The sequence below is a fragment of the Pseudochaenichthys georgianus genome, unplaced genomic scaffold (genome assembly GCF_902827115.2).
Source record: "Pseudochaenichthys georgianus unplaced genomic scaffold, fPseGeo1.2 scaffold_1176_arrow_ctg1, whole genome shotgun sequence".
NCBI classification, from domain to species: domain Eukaryota; kingdom Metazoa; phylum Chordata; class Actinopteri; order Perciformes; family Channichthyidae; genus Pseudochaenichthys; species Pseudochaenichthys georgianus.
In genome coordinates, this window is record NW_027262115.1 from 1 (window position 1) to 21,777 (window position 21,777).

The 21,777-nt window shown below is 43.8% G+C and overlaps 1 protein-coding gene across 1 annotated transcript; it reads right to left on the reverse strand.

Annotated features, from left to right (window-relative positions):
- Positions 1-11,134: 11,134 nt before the first annotated feature.
- Positions 11,135-20,877, reverse strand: LOC117440760 (proline and serine-rich protein 2). Its single transcript, XM_034076994.2, has 4 exons — positions 20,787-20,877; positions 17,275-17,423; positions 14,140-14,407; positions 11,135-13,418 (listed from the first exon to the last, which is right to left on the reverse strand). Exons 2-4 carry the CDS (start codon positions 17,350-17,352, stop codon positions 11,956-11,958), a joined length of 1,809 nt encoding a protein of 602 aa, XP_033932885.1. The 5' UTR covers positions 17,353-17,423; positions 20,787-20,877; the 3' UTR covers positions 11,135-11,955.
- Positions 20,878-21,777: the final 900 nt, after the last annotated feature.

A 21,777-nucleotide genomic window follows, 5' to 3' on the forward strand; every position in this document is an offset into this window, starting at 1 on the left:
CCGTGTGCAGAGATGATGGCGTCCCTGGCTCAGCGCCCCGCTCCGGCGAACACCAACAGGGAGCGCCGGCCTCGATACCAGCACCCGAAAGGCGCTCCCAACGCCGACCTCATCTTCAAGACCGGAGGAAGGTGAGACGCTGACACTGCAGCGCCGCCCCGGTGCTAACAAAAAAAACACAAAGCGCAGAGTGTGTCGGATGTGGATGTTCGGGGGGATAGTAGGGCTCATTATCTTCTTCGTTGGTGTCCGTCTGAACAGAGCGAGAGATGAGAAGCTTGAGCAGCGAGACAGGAAAGAGAGGCGAGACAGGAAGCGAGAGCGGTGAGACGAGTCGAAGTAAAACAGAGGTTTATTCCTGTTTCTATTTGCACTGATTCCTGAGGAGTCAACGCTCTTGTTCATCTGGAGGAATAACATCGACGGCACCGCGTGTGTCTTTCCTGGAACGGCAGCACAGCATGAACCTGGGGAGATGTTTTAACATTTTAATTTAAATCAATCTAAAGTTTGTATAGACGCAGGGAAGTTTAGGGACAGAGCGAAGAGGTTTCATTTGTGATGTCAGTAACGGTAATAAACTTTTATAACAAGTGTTGTGTGTGTATCGAATCCTGATGTGCCATCGAGCTCCTGTGTTGTCCAAAAACTATTAAAACACTTCAATAAAGAAAGCCACAGTTTCACTGACATCTTCCTTCATTATCACCACACACACACACACACACACACACACACACACACACACACACACACACACCGTCTCCCTCTCTGTTTCTCTCTCTCAAATACTCACCAGGGGCCTCGTTTATAAAGGGATATACGCTCAAAAAATGCCGTACGCCAGTTTCTACGCAATGTTTGCGATTTATAAAATACTAACTTGACGGGAAAACGTGCGGTCCTCCACGCAAACTCTGACCCATGCGTACGCACTAAGCACAACAACGGGAGAGACTGCGACACCGCGTTGGCGGAAGGAAGAACGGAGAGAAATAATACCATGAATAAAACGTTACCTCTCATTTATCAGATATGAAGAATTCCTTTGAGAGAGACGCTGCTGATCGACAGCTGGGACACAAACCAACAAATACAAACACATAATTCAGATCCAGTCGTCATGACTACACTCCGGAGGGATTCCCCGATCATTTCTTAGTCTCTCATCAAGGGGGGCTCTCCTGTCCCCGGTCCAAACACACTGCCTGAGGAAGGCTATGTGTATTCTTTTTGTCATTAACCTTTCGGACCACTTATTTATTTATTTAGGTGACGATCCGACCTCCATGCTGCTGCTCTGTTCAAACGGCATCCACCAAACAATGTGATTTATCTCCACCTCCCCAAAAGAACCAGAATCTGACACGGTGTGAGACGTCTTTTTTAGCTGTTCTGTCGTCATTGCATTTAGCTGACGCTTTTATCCAGAGCGACTCACAATAAGTGCGTTCGACCAACAAAATACAAACTTGAAGAAAACAGAATCATAAAGTACATCAGGTTTCATAGAGCTAAAACATTTCAAGTGCTACTCAACTGGCTTTAGAGGAGCCAGTCCTTTGTTAGTATATAAGTGCTTTGTTAATAGTTCTATCCTCGAGGTGGAGTCTAAAGAGATGAGTTTTCAGTCTGGAAGGTGTGTGAGCTTTCTGCTGTCCTGATGTCAATGGGAGCTCATTCCACCATCTTGGAGCCAGGATAGCAAACCCACGTGTTTCTGCTGATGGGAACTTGGGTCCCCCTCGCAGCGAGGGTGCAGCGAGTCGTCTGGCTGATGCAGAGCGTAGTGCACGTGCTGGGGTGCACGGTTTAACCATGTCCTGGATGTAGGAAGGGCCAGATCCATTCGCAGCATGGTACGCAAGTACCAGTGTCTTGAAGTGGATTCTAGCAGTTACTGGAAGCCAGTGGAGGGAGCGGAGGAGCGGCGTGGGGTGGGAGCATGTAGGAAGGTTGAAGACCAGACGAGCCGCTGCATTCTGGATGAGCTGCAGAGGTTGGAGGGCCCATGCAGGCAGACCAGCCAGGAGGGAGTTGCAGTAGTCTAGGCGTGAGGTGACGAGAGCCTGGACCAGAACCTGCGTGGCTCTCTGGGTCAGCTGGGGATGCATCCTCCTGATGCTGTAGAGCGTGTATCTGCAGCAGCGGGTTGGAGCAGCGATGTTTGCAGTGAAGGACAGGTTGTTATCCAGGGTCACGCCCAGAGTCCTTGCAGTCTGAGTCGGGGAAACAACAGAGGGGCCGATGTTGATAGTCAGGTTAAGAGAGGGACAATCTTTCCCCGGAAGGAAAAGCAGTTCAGTCTTGTCAAGGTTGAGCTTGAGGTGATGATCAGACATCCACTGAGAGATGTCAGCTAGACAAGCAGAGATGCGTGCGACGACCTGGGTCTCTGAGCGGGGGAAGGACAGGATTCATTGGGTGTCGTCGGCGTAGCAGTGGTATGAAAAACCATGCGGGCTAATGACAGATCCGAGCGAGTTTGTGTACAGGGAGAAGAGGAGGGGACCAAGAACAGAGCCCTGAGGGACCCCTGTAGTTAATTGACAAGGGTCGGACTCGGTCCCTCTCCAAGTTACCCTGTAGGTGCGGTCTTTGAGGTAGGAGGTGAGGAGGGAAAGTGCAGAGCCTGAACCTCCAAGTGCATGGAGAGTGCGAAGGAGGATCTGATGATTCACCGTGTCGAATGCAGCAGACAGGTCCAACAGGATGAGGACAGAGGAGAGGGAGGCTGCTTTAGCCGTGTGCAGTTCCTCAGAGACAGCAAGGAGGGCAGTTTGTTGAGTGACCTGCCTTGAAACCAGACTGGTGCGGATCCAGAAGGTTGTTCTGATGGAGATAGCAGGAGAGTTGTTTAAAGACAGGAACGGGAGGAGAGAGACAGGCCTGTAGTTTATAACGTCAGACGGGTCGAGAGTGGGTTTCTTTGGGAGAGGGTTTACTCTCGCCTCCTTGAGAGTGTGTGGAAAGTGACCAGAAGTTAGAGAAGTGTTGATGAAATGGGTGAGAAACGGTAGAATATCAGGAGCGATAGTCTGAAGGAGGTTGAAGGGATAGGGTCCAGAGGACAGGTGGTAGGGCGGGCAGAGGTAATGAGGGTAAGAACCTCACTTGGAGAGAGAGGGGAGAAGGAGGTTAGTGTGCCAGTTGAAGGTGGCTCAGGTGATCCGGCGGTGAGTAAAGGTGAGTCAGAAAAAGAAGAGCGAATATCATCAACCTTTTTTCAAAGTGGTTAACAAAGTCGCTTGACAGGAGGGGGGAGGGTCCAGGAGGGGGGAGGGGCTTTGGGGGGTCCAGGAGGGGGGAGGGGCTTTGGGGGGGTCCAGGAGGGAGGAGGGGCTTTGGGGGGGTCCAAGAGGGTGGAGAAGATGGAAAATAGTTTTTTGGGATTGGAATAGGAAGATTGGATCTTATCTTGAAAGAAGGTGCTTCTTGCCTGAGAGATGGAAGCAGAGAAAGAGGAGAGCCTGATAGGTTAGGAGGTCGTCATGGTGTTTGGATTTCCACCGTTTCCGCTCTGCCGAGGAGGCAAAGGTAGAGGGGGAGAGGGAACGGAGGTTACGGCGGACAGGTGCAGGATGAGAAGAGATTAGTTTGTTATGTTTGGAAAGGGGTAGAGAGAATGAAATGAAGAAGTGATCGGAGGTGTGGAGCGGGTTTACAGAGAGGTTAGAAGTAGTGCAGGTCCTTGAGAATATGAGATCAAGGACACTGCCAGCTTTATGAGTCGGTGGGGACGGAGACAGTGAGAAAGCAAAGGTGGATAACAGAGATGTTAGTTCGTCTATCTTCCCCGTCTGGAGGTTGAAGTCTCCGAGAAGTACAGCGGGAGGGCCAGTTTCAGGGATGTGTGAGAGGAGAGGATCTAACTCCTCCAAGAAGTCCCCCAAGGCTCCTGGTGGACGGTAGAGAACAACAAGGGTTCATTGTATAGGATGGGTCACAGTGACGGCATGGAGTTCAAAGGTGGAAGGAGTGAAGTTAGGAAGCTCGAAGAGGGAGAAGCTCCATTTGGGAGAGAGCAGGAGACCAGTGCCCCCTCCTCTGCCAGTGGGTCTGGGTGTATGGGAGAAGGAGCATGCTGTGGAGAGAGCTGCTGGGGTGGATGTGTTGAATGGAGTAATCCAGGTCTCAGTGAGAGCAAGGAAACCCAGGGTCTGCAGGGAGGCGGAGCCAGAGATGAAGTCAGCCTTAGGAACAGCTGACTGGCAGTTCCACAGGCCGCCTGAAACTAGATGCTGGATCTCAGTGGAGCACGTGGGATAGACGAGAGCAGGACGGGTATATCGATTAGGAGATACACGGGGCCAGTGATAATTGCGAGGAGACACATGAACAGGAATGGAGAAAATACACATGATTATAGCCTGAGGGGCTCGAAAGCTAAAGAAAAGAAAACACCAGCGATACTTAGCTCAATCAGAGTAGGATTTGCCTCCTCTTTGCCTCCGCGTGACTCCCGCAGGACTCTATTGTCTTCGTCTGTCTGACGCTGAAGCTCCAGGAAAGTGCTACCTGGAAATGGACACCTGATTGCTGAGTTCTCACAGATGTCCTGCTCTTCTTCATGCGGTCAGTCAGAATGAATGAATGGGCGTTTCTTTGACTATTTATAGGCACATATGGGCGTTACGTGAAGCCCGCAAAAGCTGCACCGCTTTTCGAGTCCAGTGTGATTTATAAAGGGAAACCGGCGTCGGAAGTGCCGTACGCACTTTCGTCGCCGGTACGCAATGTTTGGTGAATCGGAAAATGTCTGTACCTATTTTTTGGATTTCTTCTACGTAAGCAACCTTCCCACGTGAGTCCTACGCACGGCGTTATACACGAGGCCCCAGAGCATCAAATGTGGATCCATCCGCCGCCCATAAATGCACTATTTCTCCACTTTTTTTCAAATGAAATTATATATTTGGTGTCGTATTCTCCTTGCGTTGTTGTTGTTTTGTCTTATCACGGGAGTTGTTTAAAATGACAGCAGCATGTTTAATAATCAATTTGTGTCGATGCTCAAAGAAATACATGATACTACTAAAGAAAAACTACAATATAGATTATATAATATATTAGAAAATCTGTTGTAAGAAGGTTTTCAAAGCAGAATTGTGACTGCAATACAGATGTGAAAAAAAGCTTAAAACCGAATCAGACCAGGGTAGTAAAGTCGTAACGTGGTCATTTCGATCTCAACTCCACTTCCTAAATGTTTTGTGACGGCACAAAACCAGTGCAAACCAATAGGAATATAAAGTCTAAAGTACGCTGTTGCATTTTAAAATCTGATTTAAAATACTGTGCATGTGTGTGGTTATACTGTGGGAGCTCCCTCTTTAAATCTCAGCATGTTTTTCGACCGTTTCAGGAACAAACCCATGAAGACGGTAATGTTTTTTATAATCTAGGTACCAAAGGACTGGCACTCGTGTGGGAAGGATATCCATTAAAAGTATTTATATGTAGCTGTTGAGTTTCATTCTGTTATTATTTTTGAATTATTATTAAAGTTACCAAACATTTGTACATAGTCTTTTTTCATTACATAAAATGTAACCCACAAACTGATGATATATAAATATTAAAATGATTCATTTCAACCACATATACCAATCCACATCGTGTATATCTTTCTGTGTATACATCTATCCTTTTACTTGATAGTGACTTTCCGGCTCGTTATTATGTATCCGTCCGATCCACGACTTCCCCTTCTGTTTCCTCCCGCAGCGTCTTCTTCTAAATAGTAGAACGTTAGCCTCTCAGGGGACGATAGCGGAGGACTTAGCAGCTACAGAGGCAGATGTTTCCTGATGGTGGAGAGACGTGTTATCCGTCTGCAGTAAATGTCTGCTCTCTCCTCCAGGAGACGCTGACGGGAGTCTGGGTTCGGGCCGAACGAGCGAGAGCGACAGAGCGAACGAACAATCGAGCGAAAAGAAAGAAGATCGGAGAAGGAAAACCGGTCGGAACAGGAAACGCCCCTTCCCCCTGAAGACGGGACTTCTTACCCGAGGAGGAGAGACTAAAAACCGCGGAGCAGGGGGGGGGTCAGAGGTCAGAAGGTCGGACACGCCGCTCTCTTTTCTTATTGTCTGTTGACTACAAGATTACAAAAGACAAGTTGGGCGAGTGGAAGAAATGACGGATCGTTTCCCGCCCTCACACCTAGGGGAGGAAACAAGACTCATGATGAGGAGGTGAAACACCTGCGAGTGGGTTTAAAATAATCTTTCTTTTGTCGTTGTTTTTGGACTTTTGAAAAAACCGCACGATGTCGAGAAGGCGGGGAAGAGCTGGCGAGGCAGCAAAAGCGCCGGGGTTTAACACCAAGTTGGTAGACGGTCGTAAAGAGAGTCGTTTTGTGCACAAAATGTGTGTTTGAAAAGCAGCTGAGGGTCGGAGGCTGTTGTTCTCGAGGCACGTGTTGATTCAGAGTGTTGGGACGTCACTCAACTTTAGGACTGTACCGAAGAGCTCTAAATCTGATCTTGGCATTACAGCGTCCCCAATTTGGGCCCAAAAGTACTTTTCCGGTAGACTAACAATGGGAAATAGAGGGCTGTAAATGAGCAGATATATATAATGTATCTATAGTAAGACTACTTCAATTCGCCTTGTTTAAATCCTAGTCGTAGAAGTTGTGAAATACACTTTTAGCCACATTGGTGAAAGGCAGCGCTAACGTGCTAACGCTACGGGACCATACAGGTGAAGGATTCGGGTCATTTTGTATTCATAAGCTCGACTTTTTCGCGCCATTGATCCCGTTTTATAGAAAAGCACTTTGCCCTTCCTCCAACGCTGTTTATCTGTGGTTAGAAGCTGTTTTTTATTTTGTGTTACGACCAACAAAATAGGACAAAAGCAGAGAACCGAATAAGTCTGGTTTCATTTCAAAAGATAAAAAAATCCAGTACCGAGACGTGGATTTTTGCTAGGCTAGCAGTTTCCATCTGTTTCCAGTCTTTGTGCTAAGCTAACGAGTGAGGCTTCATATTCAACATGGAGGGGTCAATCTTCTCCTGGGAACAAAGAAACAACACGAGGGACATTTATATCAAGGAACAGCAGCTGTATGTCAGTGACTAACCAGTCTGAACTCATCTCATGTTTCCTCCAACTTCTCTCCTGATATGTTGTTTCCCCGCAGAATGGAGAGCACCTCCGAGCTTTGATTTGTGAAGTGTATCGTGGTTAAAACCGTCTTGTTGTTGTTGTTGTTGTGGACAAACGGATAACCATGTGCCTGAGGGACTATATGATTTCGGATATTTGTTGAGATAGATGTATAAATAATATACTCATCATGCATGTATCTTTTCTGCAGCAGCTCTACTTTGTGTCTGGAGGCAAAGCTACTTCCCGCACATTCAGAGAAACACCAGCACGAGCTGTGTCTCGGCTTCACTGACAGATCTTCACAATAAATGTTTGCAGATGTGTGTGTGTGTGTGTGTGTGTGTGTGTGTGTGTGTGCGCGTGCGTGTGTGTGTAAATGAGGTCGTCGTGTGTTTGTGGCATTTGCGTGTTTTTAGAGGGTGCGCCTGTTTGTCCAGGTCTAATTACAAGCCTGCAAACTTCAAGTATTTCCTCATTTCCTGCAAGCTCGCTCCGCTACACACTGCATATGTTCAACATGTGCCTATATTACGGAGATTATAGGAAGGTAAAGGGGAAGTGAGGCATAATGTGCAGCGACGCGGTCCTTATGGGGCCCGACAGGCGGATCAGAGCCCGGCGCGGAACGGTATGCAGTTAAATCGACCGAACTTCTTTCTGCAGATGTGAGCGTCCTTAACAACGGTCAATAAATCCTTGACAGCGGTCTGTCTGTTCTGGATTAACAACGTGTCACCTGTTCTGAATTGACCAATCAGAATCGAGTATTCAACTAAACCATAATAAATGCTGTTAACCACCCAAATACAACATGCATGTATTACCTTTATTTAACGTCATATTTAAGAATTAGGATCAAAATACTTTATTTATCTGGTGGGATATTGGGTTTTGGGACAGTTGCCTCATTATAATGATATAAACTAATTAAAAATAAGGAAAGATATTTATATATATTTTTTTTCACGCTTACCTGTTGCTGCTTTGTACAACTGAATTTCCCCTCGGGATTAATAAAGGTTCATTTTATTTTATATTTACATAAGAAGTTATAGTAAAATGTCCAATAAAAGGAGTTTAAGAAGAATTTAAAGTTAAAATAATACAATTTCCTTCTGTGTGTGATCAGCTGTCATTACTCATAAAGAAAGCCAGATCCTATGTTAATAATACAAGGTTTGCAATCAGGTGTTTTTTACGTGTCAATTAAACTTAACTTGCATAATATCAGCACACTGAAACTAAATATACAAATGTGTTACAACTAGATTTTGAAACGCTGAAGGACAGGCCTGAAATACATCTGTAAAGCTGCAGTAAAGGTCCGTCATCTACACACACACCCACACACACACACGGAAAGAGAGGCTCTGTGTGGAAGTCTTATGTAAGCGCCGGCCGCTCAGACAGTTTGCTTCTGTTTTCCTCGAGGTCAACACACAAGTGGACCAATGTGTACGTTTGGAAAAGGTTAGAAAACCCAACTTTATAAAAACTTTCTTTAAATGAAAGAACCGCTGCTAGTTTAGGTCTAAGCTCATATCTTAATGTCTTGTTTTAAAGGTCTACTGTCAACAAATATGTACTTTAATATATCATTAAACATAAAAGCATGAAATCTACACATTTGGCAGAAGGAAAACCCATTTCTTCTTGCATGAGAAAAGTCTTAAACATTAATTGAATTACACTTATCAATTTGTCCACTAATTGTTGCAGCTCTAAAATGTATTAAAGATGAATCCAAACACATTTTAAAACAGTTCCTACATGTTGTTGTGAGTACAAACACTAACTCGCGCTAAGTAAGCTGGTCTTGTAAAATCTTTAAATGTCTCACCTCGTCACCTTTAAAACATCCCGTTAGTTTCCCCTCAGGTAAAACATTTACCTACGTTATCAATCATTAAACAACAGCAGGCCGTTCCTTTGATTCCAGAGTCAATTAAAGACGAATACAACACGTTACTATACTTCTGTTTAATGAGTGACGTCAATCCAACGTTAGATATATTAAGAAGAGTACACACAGGTTACAATAAGAACATTTGAAAAGTCAAAAAGGCTGATCTTCCCATTTACCACACTTTTTATAATCCCATTTAAAGTCCAAATAATTCCTTATAAAGTCGGCTGTTTTATACACATTGTACTCATATATATACTATATGTATGCACCATTAGATACTTCAAATATACTGTAGCTGAACTACAGAGAACCGGAGTCCGTAAACAAATTCACAGAAAAATATTCACGTGAAAAACAAAACATACTTCAATATTGCTGTAGGTGAGCTACAGAGGCCGGAGTCTGGTTCACACACACACACACACACACACACACTTTCTTTTTTGACAGATTTGATATAAAAGTGAGACAGCCGGTGGACAGACACACACAGCGGGGACAGATTGCCATCACACACTCACACTCACACACACACACACACACCACACACACACACACACACACACACACACACACACACACACACACACACACACACACACTATCCGTCACACACACACACACACACACAGTATCCGTCACACACACACACACACACACACACACACACACAACAGTTAAATAACACACTTGCCAAAAGATATGGACAACAGCTCAAGACGAGTAGAAAACACTAAAGTAATCCAGGGTGTATTTCTAGACTCTGCGGTTTTTAGTGCTTCTGTTTTCTTACGATCCCATGTGCGCCGCCCATCCCTAACGAGCAGATCTTAAGCGTTCCCCTCGGTAAGAAAGTCTTTGCCACAAAACCCATTCCACAGTCTGTGGTCTGGTGTGGGAGTGGAGTAAAAATATCTCTCTGGAAATCTCTTATCCCCGTCTGCAGCATTGTTGTTCCAGTTGGTTTCCAGAACAATTGGGACTTTCTTGTTTCTGGAATTGGAGAAAACCGTCTTGCTTTTTGCAACATCGTTTGTTCGTTTCAGAAGTAATACAATCGCACCGAAGAGAAAGTGCCTTCAACTTTGTTTTTACCCCAAAGTGCGGACAGAAAAACACCCACCGTCGGCTGAAGAGAAACCTTTCAACACAACATAAATGCCCTCGTTTCTGCACTCTGAAGATTTCACAGGAACGTGACACTGAAACAAAATATCACTTAAAGTTATATATTTTTAAGATTTAAAGCACAATTTGCAACACAAATACTCTAATTTAACCTTTCATTGCCTTCTTTAAATAACTAAATTACTCTTGTGCATAATTACATTTACTTAAATAACGGTTAAAAGTGTCTTAACCGTTAGCCGGATTCACCTACGACGCAAAATATCTCTTTTCAATCCATGTGTACCGACTTTATATATTGCCACACATTACCCCAGACGTGTGCTATTCGGGACGACTGACATGCCCAATGTGTGCAGCGTGGAAGATAGCATGTGGAACTCTAAAAGTTAAAAGCACATTTATTTAACTAATGATATACGCTGGGATCCTGAGTGCTGATCTGAGTCGTGGATCTGAGTCGTGGACTACGAGTCGTGGCTGATCCTGTCTCTGCGGTCCTGCCTGACTCTCACCATACTACTTCCCTGAAGGCTCCCACAGGACTGTTGACATCCTCGTGGATTCATCTTCTCATTACAGACACATGCATTTCCAAACATTTGGACTACCTATGTTGTAAATGTATTATCTTTTCAATTTACACACGGCATCTATTGCACGTCTGTCCGTCCTGGGAGAGGGATCCCTCCTCTGTTGCTCTCCCTGAGGTTTCTCTCAAGTTCCCTTTAAACTGAGGGGTTTCTCCAGAAGTGTTTCCTTGTACGATGTGAGGGTCTAAGGACAGAGGGTCTGAGGACAGAGGGTCTGAGGACAGAGGGTCTAAGGACAGAGGGTCTGAGGACAGAGGGTCTAAGGACAGAGGGTCTAAGGACAGAGGGTCTGAGGACAGAGGGCCTAAGGACAGAGGGTCTGAGGACAGAGGGTCTAAGGACAGAGGGTCTGAGGACAGAGGGTCTGAGGACAGAGGGTCTAAGGACAGAGGGTCTAAGGACAGAGGGTCTAAGGACAGAGGGTGTCGTATTGTCATACTGATATTCTGTACAAACTGTGAAGTCCACTGAGACAAAAGTAACATTTGTGATATTGGGCTATATAAATAAACATCGATTGATTGATTGATAAAAACTAGATTCCGAGTCCCTGCTACAGGATAAGGTTTCAAAATTACTGCAAATGAACATATTTGGCTTCTTTTTGGGAGCCCTAGAAGGTTTGTGTCAGAAGTAATTTGGCCATTTCCTAATGAATTACCCAGTCTTACTTTTGGCTTTAAAACAACATAAAAAAATCCCAATAAAGTCTTGAGTTTAGAAAGTGGGCCTCATTTGCAACACATGGTCCTATTCTAGTTTATCTCGACTCAATCCCAAATACACCAGAAGTCCGCCACCGATAAATACACTACTTCCTCCTGTTTAGTACCGTTTGATGCACATAAGAAAATAGACCCAGATATTCACAATCATCCTCGTTTGTGGCAAACCAAAAGTTCTTGGATTCCTGCAGGAAGAGGACGCTTCTCTTTACAGCAACAATCTGCTCCAAAATATCTTTCTGCAGAGGTATAAAATGTCTTGGATCAGATATAATATAAAGTAGTTTATCTTTGTCGAACGTGACACACTTGATTGTCAGTTTGTTTTATGGCCAGGAAGTGAGAACTGGCTGTGCAGGTTCTATCGTAAGACCTCGAAAAAGACCTCTCTCCTCCCACGCCTCAAGCTCAGACAAACACGGGGGGAAACTTCGAGCATTCCTCACGCAGAAATCCAGGCTCGACAGGTACAGAAAGTTCATCAAGACTCCTTCCACAGCCCAAGTTTCCTCAAGGCTTCTCTGCGCGATTCGTCCGTCGCTCCTCGCCCAGAAAACTGCACGGTGATGCCTTGGGGACGGAAGGTGGATCTTCGCCTGTGATCAGGAGATAAAGCTCGAGGTGCTGGTAACGGTGTCGAAACGCCGCCGTGATAGGAGTGACGAGCAGGTCTTGGTGCCGAACCGGGGGCTGGAGCTTTGAAACTCTTGGAAGGACTGTCCGTCGGGCGATTCAACCTGTAGGAAGGGGTGAAAGTTCGGCTTTTCCCTCCGTAGCTGTTCAGCGCAGTGGGTAGCGGTTCTTGTTTGGCGGGTAAGCTTTGACTCTTGTCGATGTGGGAGCTGAGGATATCTGGAAGGTCGCTCCTGGCTACGGGAGAAGTTGTCATGGCTTTGGTCTTTCCTCCGTAGTGGTTGAACTCGGTGGGGTTAGCCAGCGCAGGGGCCAGGACTTTGGGATCAAGGCTACTTGGTGAAGGCAACGACTCTCTTCTGAAGGAATGAGAAGGGTTCACCGTGATGGATTTCCCCCCATAGTTGTTCGGTTCGAGCGAAGTGACTTCAGGCGGAGGGAGGAAAGATGGAGATGTCCTGGTTTCTAGTAGAGGAGGAGGAGGAGGAGGAAGGTAGCTACTTTGTGTCATGGCTGGAGGTGAAGGGCTCGATTGGCGGCTTCTTTCGTCAAACCTCTTGAGGGATTCGGACCGCTCAATCTCTGGTTTCTTGACGATCTGACTCGGTGTCGTAACTCCCGGCAATTTGGTGGCGGGTTCTCTTGGTGTTGGGGGAGCGCTGACCTCCACTGACTTGGTTTCTGCACCTGCGAGAGGACCTAATGAGGCGTCGGGGACCGGGATGAGCGACGCACCTCCAGACATCGCTCGATTCCTGTTTAGACCCAGTTTAGACAGGGCCTCCATCCTTGATTGGTCTGGTGAGGGGTCCTTGAAGGAAATACTGCGAGTGGGAGTCTTTCGAGTCTCCGCGGTCGGGGGAGAGTCGTCTTGCAGCAAAGGGTGAGCCGTACCTGTAAGGTTTGCTAATATCTGCGCCTTTCTCTCGTGGATGAGGACATTTCCCAGCGACTGGTTCGGAGTGTCCTTATGGCCGTGGATCACACTGATGTTGGCCGGAAAACGGTTCGGTTTAGCATAAGTTGGAGGGCCATGTTTAGGAAGATCGCTACTCGGACTCGATTGCTTGTCCGACTCGGTGCTCAGGTGGCGGAGGAACGAGGAGGGATGCAAGTTAGAGGAAGTTCCTGCCTGGCTATCTGCTATCTGCTGGGCGATAAGAACTGGGGTGGGGATGCAGCCCGGAGGGTGGTAGGTAGCTCCATAGCTGCCACTTGGTAAAGGAGGGTTGTATTCGGAGGGTAAGCTGTCCGTCGCATCTCGCTTCATCTCGAAGTGGCTTCCAGGGGTCTGCATCATGTTCATAAAGTCTGTGAGGAACAAATGGTGAACAAAGTTAAAGCTTTAAGGGACTGTACTGTTGAGGACATTAGGGACGTTTTCATCGTTGTACATCTACGTGCATTTTGAAGTGTCGCATTAGAAAGGTCGTATGGACACTTGCCATATTCAATAGAAGTTTCTCAATTGAACTAAAGTGCTATTGCTCTGTTGAAGTGGTACGTTTCAGCTGAATTATATGGATGCCCCTTTGTGGAATAAGTTCAGATGATTCAAAACATCAAAGTCACGTGATTTCCGGAATACACGTTTCTATTGTTTTGTCTCTAGATAGCATTAAACATTCTGGCTGATACGATAGAACAATTCGACGTATCTTCACAATTCCCTCATTGATCGTTTAAAGCCACTTGTTTCCAGTTTGAAACCTCTACTTTGTTTACTTGTGGATTATAGCAATGTATACAAATCGTAGCCGATACCATCAAACGTTGGTTAACACCACAGCCTAGTTATACTTGCCAAACCAGATTCAGCCATTTCAGATGCTGCCTTAAAAACGGACTTTTCTTTGGTTGTTTTACCAACTCGGGGACAGTTACGATACAATTGAAGACCTACCATACCATGCTGTGAATTCCCCAGTTCTTGGAACATTCAAATGACTACAGGTCAAACGTTTGGATTCCCACATCTACGTATTTACAGAATTCTGGCGAAGACCCAGAAACGAGAACAACGGTACCCTACCTGGACTTGTGGGATTGTAGATCGGCTCTTTGTTCTGCAGTAGGTCCGGTTCTGGGCGGACCAGGTAAATAATGTCCTGGTCTTTGGCGACAGGATGCCGCGAGGAAACGCCAGGGCTCGAGGTCTGGTGGATGCCGTTCGCTGGGGGCTTCATCCGGTCGCTCTCCTCCAGACTTTCATCCAACGACTCGATGGTTTTCTCAAAGAACTGGATGCACTCCTGCTCCTCCTGGCTCAGAAACTTCAGGGTATTGTCCTTATCGTTGTCCTGTCGAGGCAACGGGATCGGAGTTGACATACAATACAGCGCTTTAAAGCCTCCAGACAGCCCAGCTCACACACCATAAAACAAGCACAAGTGAAAACAATAGACAATTGAAAAGCAACAATCTACAAGGTGTCAAAACGCTAAGGAGAAGAGGCGGGTTTTCAGAAGCGATATGTCGAGTGTTCCTGCCAGTATTTGGTTCCGAGGTTGTTTGTAGTTCCTTCAAAGATGCACTCGTGTTACACATTTGGCTAGTTAGGGCTATTTCAAAAGCAACAGTGATTTAAACCGCTTTAGGCGGAATCTATACGGGCAATGTTGTACTTTTCAATATTGCTGGACCAAGTTCTCTCACTTTGACTTATAATTGTTTCCTTCAATATGGTCGGATCTGGGTCAGATGAAGTCCTTACTGCAATTGAATTGGGCGTACGGTCGATACAAGTATTATTTAGGTGTGGATTTGTTTTCTAACACGGTATCTTGACAACAAATGACCACTTTAACCGGCTTGACTTGAAAGACTTGTGTTGGCGCTTTGTTTTTTTTATGTATTTGGGATACTGTTTTTTCTTTGTCGTTGTGGTACTGCTTTAACTTCAGTCCTTCTACTTATCTGCAGGCCCACTGCTCAATGTTACAGAGGATTAACTATCGCCTACAGCAGTGTTTCTCAAACCTTCTCATACCAAGGACTTAACCAATAAATAAACACTCGCGGACCACCTAACTCCACAAATATCAAAAAACACATCGTTTTTCTAGAACAGATTACAAATCGCCTGAAAATGGTACAAACAAGTGGCAACATGTGTGACGAAGGTGTTGCGCAGGGCTATTTCATGCAATCGAAAGTGAAACTTAACCTTGCTCCATTGCGGAGATATTCCCGCGAGAGTACGGAAAACTTAAATTGATTAATTAATTTCAAATGTGAAATGTTACCCATATACTCACGGACCACTAGGGGGCGCTCACAGACCACACTTTGAGAAGCACTGGCCTACAGCCATGTGGTAGAGCTTAAATAGGTTGACTTGATCTTGATCCGGACTGAAAGAGACTTTAAAGGAGGGCAGTGAAACCCAAAGTCACCAGGTTGTCACTGGATAGCTCATTGTGTGAGTCCTCAGTGGGTTACTGTGAGGAGCTGGACAGGTAGCCGCTGAGATGGGGAGAAGAGAGGGAGGTTTGAGCTACATTTAGGGTCGGAAAGAAGTTCGGCGGGTTGGGATGTGGGAACAAACAGACCTGTGTTCAGTCTGTACACATTGACTCCTGCCGGAGGAAGTCAGAGTGGAGGGTTTACAAAAAACGGGGTTCAACGATGAAGAGAGAAATGGAAATGCGGTTTCTAAGGATATAACATTTTAATCAGAATACTTTATTTATCCCGTGGGAAAGTGGGTTTCGTAATAGTCGCTCCACATTAGAGTTAAATAAATAATAAAAAAAAAGAATGAGTTTAAGAAAAATGTCCAATAAAAGACAAATATTTATAGAAACGCAAGAAGTCCAATATAAGATCAAGTAAAAATAAATACAAATATAAAAAGGAAATGATACAATACGTGTGACTCTGCTCGAGTAACCGTTCCCACACAAATGGACGACACACAGTCGGACAAAGAGGTGTTATGGATCTCGTGTTAACCTGTAATTACACAGCGGCCACAACCTGAGGAAGCTGCTCGTTCGGGGCTATTTCAAGGTCATGTCCTTCAGCGTGCGGCTGACATGCACACTGACATCAGAGTCTTGTTTTTACTTTACACCGACGGAGACGAAAGCACCCTCAGCAACACCCAACTGAAACCAACGTGAGATACACACAGATCTGCAGGTTTCAGTCAGCGCCGTCTTTTGTGGCGACCGGAGGTGAAAAACTGCAGCTCGACCGGTTCCATTTGTGTTGTCGGTGATAATGACATCCCCACGGCATGTCGAGGGCTTAAGTTGTTGAGCAGGTGTAATTTCACAGCGACGGTGAAGACTGGGTGCTTTGTGTAAACACGGAGAGGTACAGCTTGGATAATCAGCTGTTCATCTGATACGCTGAGTGTAAGGAGACAATAGAACGAGACGACTATCCTTCAGCGTACAGAGCGTCCAGGTGTACGTACACACACCTGTGTCCCCTGTGGTAACCAACGAGTCAGCTGTGTCTGTTGCAATTGGTAGATATCGACAACTTATTGGAAGAGTTTGGGGACATATGTATAGGAGGCTATGTTGTGAAATACCTGCCCGATCCGGTTCGTGAGACTTGGCTAAATGGTGTCGAATTATCTAAAGAAAGGAACCATAACATTTTGAAGGGGAATATTTGTACACTTATTGCCCTGGAGGTCTGAACTGTGTCTGGTTTTTATGACTTCTTTGCACATCGAATAAAAAGTATATTCACTTGTTGTGGTTTCTTTGATATAAAGGTTTTAAAGAAAGCATAATGGATTGGATTCGGAGCCCTGGAATATGCACGTGGCTATTAATGCTTCATTGTTAAGATGATTACAACCATTTTATTTTTTAATAATATTTAATTTATTTTTGTCCTTTTATTTGTATGAATTTTATTATATTTAATTTAAATGTTATATTATTTAAATTGTATTTTATTCTTATTTTTAATTATTGTTTTTTCGTCCGTGCGTCTTGGTATGGTGAGCTGTTTTTCGGGTCAGGAATCTGTGTTGCGCCATTCTGTCTGAAGTAAACATTAAGGGTTTAACCTGTCGAAGAATCTGACGAATACAATACGTCCCTTTAACGTGTGAGTAAAACATATATGTATCTGGTAAGATGACGCAGAAGTACAAACATATCTAAAATCTTGTGAAGTATTTTCTATCTTTATAAATACGTACGCGTGTCCTGGAGTTTCGCCCGGCGTCTCCGTTGACTCCGTAGTGGAGCTGAGGGTTGGCCTGCAGGCGGAGGTCCATGATTCGGGGGTCAGAGGTTGCACATCTGGACTCGCTCTGGAGATTAATCAAATCCTCTTTTCAACGAGAGTCTGGAGACAGAGAGAGAGAAGAGACGTCAAAAAACTGACCGCAGAAGAAGAAGAATTTAAATCCTTTGTAGTGTCTCTACTTTAAAGAGTCCTCTCCTGCTGATGTTCAGGTGTATATCAGTATGTAGTGTCTCTACTTTAAAGAGTCCTCTCCTGCTGATGTTCAGGTGTATATCAGTATGTAGTGTCTCTACTTTAAAGAGTTCTCTCCTGCTGATGTTCAGGTGTATATCAGTATGTAGTGTCTCTACTTTAAAGAGTCCTCTCCTGCTGATGTTCAGGTGTATATCAGCATGTAGTGTCTCTACTTTAAAGAGTCCTCTCCTGCTGATGTTCAGGTGTATATCAGTGTGTAGTGTCTCTACTTTAAAGAGTCCTCTCCTGCTGATGTTCAGGTGTATATCAGCATGTAGTGTCTCTACTTTAAAGAGTCCTCTCCTGCTGATGTTCAGGTGTATATCAGTATGTAGTGTCTCTACTTTAAAGAGTCCTCTCCTGCTGATGTTCAGGTGTATATCAGTATGTAGTGTCTCTACTTTAAAGAGTCCTCTCCTGTTGATGTTCAGGTGTATATCAGTATGTAGTGTCTCTACTTTAAAGAGTCCTCTCCTGCTGATGTTCAGGTGTATATCAGTATGTAGTGTCTCTACTTTAAAGAGTCCTCTCCTGCTGATGTTCAGGTGTATATCAGTATGTAGTGTTTCTACTTTAAAGAGTCCTCTCCTGCTGATGTTCAGGTGTATATCAGTACGTAGTGTCTCTACTTTAAAGAGTCCTCTCCTGCTGATGTTCAGGTGTATATCAGTATGTAGTGTCTCTACTTTAAAGAGTCCTCTCCTGCTGATGTTCAGGTGTATATCAGTATGTAGTGTCTCTACTTTAAAGAGTCCTCTCCTGCTGATGTTCAGGTGTATATCAGTATGTAGTGTCTCTACTTTAAAGAGTCCTCTCCTGCTGATGTTCAGGTGTATATCAGTATGTAGTGTCTCTACTTTAAAGAGTCCTCTCCTGCTGATGTTCAGGTGTATATCAGTATGTGGTGTCTCTACTTTAAAGAGTCCTCTCCTGCTGATGTTCAGGTGTATATCAGTATGTGGTGTCTCTACTTTAAAGAGTCCTCTCCTGCTGATGTTCAGGTGTACATCAGTATGTAGTGTCTCTACTTTAAAGAGTCCTCTCCTGCTGATGTTCAGGTGTATATCAGTATGTAGTGTCTCTACTTTAAAGAGTCCTCTCCTGCTGATGTTCAGGTGTATATCAGTGTGTAGTGTCTCTACTTTAAAGAGTCCTCTCCTGCTGATGTTCAGGTGTATATCAGTATGTAGTGTCTCTACTTTAAAGAGTCCTCTCCTGCTGATGTTCAGGTGTATATCAGTATGTAGTGTCTCTACTTTAAAGAGTCCTCTCCTGCTGATGTTCAGGTGTATATCAGTATGTAGTGTCTCTACTTTAAAGAGTCCTCTCCTGCTGATGTTCAGGTGTATATCAGTATGTAGTGTCTCTACTTTAAAGAGTCCTCTCCTGCTGATGTTCAGGTGTATATCAGTATGTAGTGTCTCTACTTTAAAGAGTCCTCTCCTGCTGATGTTCAGGTGTATATCAGTATGTAGTGTCTCTACTTTAAAGAGTCCTCTCCTGCTGATGTTCAGGTGTATATCAGTATGTAGTGTCTCTACTTTAAAGAGTCCTCTCCTGCTGATGTTCAGGTGTATATCAGTATGTAGTGTCTCTACTTTAAAGAGTCCTCTCCTGCTGATGTTCAGGTGTATATCAGTATGTAGTGTCTCTACTTTAAAGAGTCCTCTCCTGCTGATGTTCAGGTGTATATCAGTATGTAGTGCTGCAGCACCTCTTTTCACCCTCTGTCTGAAACCAGAGCCCAGTCTTCTCTGATTGGTTAGCTGGCCAGCTCTGTTGTGATTGGTCAACCGGCTTAGAGATGTCCCGCCCCTTACCCTATCACGTACAATGTGTTGGAGCGCCAGCCAATAGAAGTGCAAGTGTTCCATAGTGATGTCACTATGTTCTGGAACTTTGGGATGTTAGCCTTTGCAGACCATTTACATGCACTAAAACGGACACACAAGCATAAAAGCAGAATAGGGCCTCTTTAAATAAAACTAAAAAGTCACCACTGGACAACATTAAAAGGAAAAGACAAGCATAACAAAAAGAATAATAATAAGTAATGTCCTCGGCAGCTGCTTGAGGTGAAGTGAGTTTTAATATATATTTGAGTGCAGTGGTTCCACACAGAGGGGTCAGGTCCCGTTAGAGGGTCACCAGATCTGAGAAGTAGAGTAGAATATAAAGCAGCATCAAACGGAAATATTCACGCTCAAATACCTGAGCGTGAGTAAGCTTTAGCGCCAGGTGATCTCCACCTGACGGACCAGTTCTCCTGGAACAGGAAGCTGACGGACTGGCTGCTCAAGCCGAAACCTACGGAGCTTTTTTAGCCAACACATTCCTCTGATAAAATAAAACCTCAGAAGAAGTAGAATATAAAAAGCTTCCTTGTTGAGGTTTGAGGGGAAACATTTGACTGGATAAACAAGAACTGCTTCTCGTGGTCAAAGGACGGGAAGGTGTGGGTGTTCGCTCCTCGGGATGTGTGTTTAGTTAAACAATTAAAAAAATATTTAAAATGCATGCTCATGGTACTTTTTATTAATTTGTTCTTATTATTATTATTATTTCTATGTATGTCTGCTGGGGCCATTATTTTACCCCCAAATGTATTGAATTATATGTTACATTAAATTAAAGGGATTTTTCCATCCAGTTTTTATGTTGTCGTGTTTAAATAACATAGTAAAATAATGTTAATATTTAAAATTAGCAATGAGGAACTTTTATTATTATGTATTTATTTACCAAAAATAATATCAGATAATAATATCATCTTATTGTTTTGGTTGGGTCAAATGTAATATATAATTATTTTGACCCAATTCTATTTGTTTTTTTAGACATATGTCCAATATATATAGACATATGTTGATATTGATTGTATTTGCAGTGTTCATAAGGATATATATAACACACATATACTAATTATAACATAATAATCTATGTATATAAGACTATTCAAAATAAAGCAAGCATAAACAAAAAGTACAATAACTTATTTCACAAATAAAATTCAAATAAATAAAGTTAGGAAAATGCCTTTGTATAATAATGGTTTTAAGAATGATTTAACATTTTAACATAACATTTCAGTACAGCGTTATTTGAAGAATCTGCAGGAATATCATGTAAGAATGGTGACTTTCCATGAGTTATTTAAGTAAATATAATCCCCATAAGCCGGTTTACACGTGCGAGTAAAATTAGAAGTATTTTTACATAATGACTTACCCAACAACTCCACAGCTCGGTCATCATAAACCCAACACACAGAGAAGTAGTTTTTCCTTCAGAGCTGCTTCAAACTTTCCTGTAAAATAAATCGTCCAGTTCGCGGTTGGAGAGCTCCGTGCGTAATGACTCCACTTTGGCACATTACGCAGCACTTTAAAGCACCACGAAGCCCCGCCCACCGCCGCCAGGATGGCGTGTGTGTGTGTGTGCGTGTGTGTGCGTGTGTGTGTGTTTTCATTCAGGTGTGGTGGTGACTGACACACTGGAAAGTTATCCAACTCATAAACACCTCAGAGTTTCACTATGATGTGTTCAGGGATAGTGGGAAGTTTAAGCAAGGTCATTTTTACTTTTACTCTACTACATTTAAGTGGAAGTCTTTTTTTTACTTCAGTACATTTATAAGTTGCTTTAAATATTCATATTATTAATACAACATGTATTCTGATGTCTAATGGGTTAAGTAACCTTGAAACAGGCCATTTTGCATTATAAGTGTTTTTGATGCTAATTATTTTTGTAATGTACTTAAGTAACAATTGAACACTCTCGTATTGGTACTTTTATTTAAAAAAATACTTTTAGTCGGGCATTATCCTTTTATTTTCTACTTTAGTAAAGGATCAGAATTCTTAATACACTTATTCCTAAGTCAAGAAAACTGATTCTTTCAAGGGTTGACAAATTATCTCAAGTTAAATAAAAAGCAAACACTATTTGATAAAATGTGACGTTATCTTAAGATAGGGAGATATAGTGCACAGTCAGTATCCAATAAAATACATGTGTATACATTTAGCTAACGTGCATGACAAAGTGCAGCTATTTAAGGAGAACAACATTAAGACGAAGGAAATAGATGACTGCAGACTTGTGATTTGTTTGTTTTGAGCGCCACCTGCTGGCTGCACCCTGCTAGCTCAGTCCTTCACCGTGCACAGGCTTTTGTGAATAATACAGACTTTTTTAATATTGAAATTTGGCCTTT

Coding starts and splice junctions, on each gene's coding strand:
- LOC117440760 (XM_034076994.2), bottom strand. CDS start 17,352: ATGGACCTCCGCCTGCAGGCCAACCCTCAGCTCCACTACGGAGTCAAC. Junction 14,408..17,274: donor GGCGAAACTCCAGGACACGC/GTACGTATTTAT, acceptor TTGCCTCGACAG/GACAACGATAAGGACAATAC. Junction 13,419..14,139: donor CTACAATCCCACAAGTCCAG/GTAGGGTACCGT, acceptor TGTTCCTCACAG/ACTTTATGAACATGATGCAG.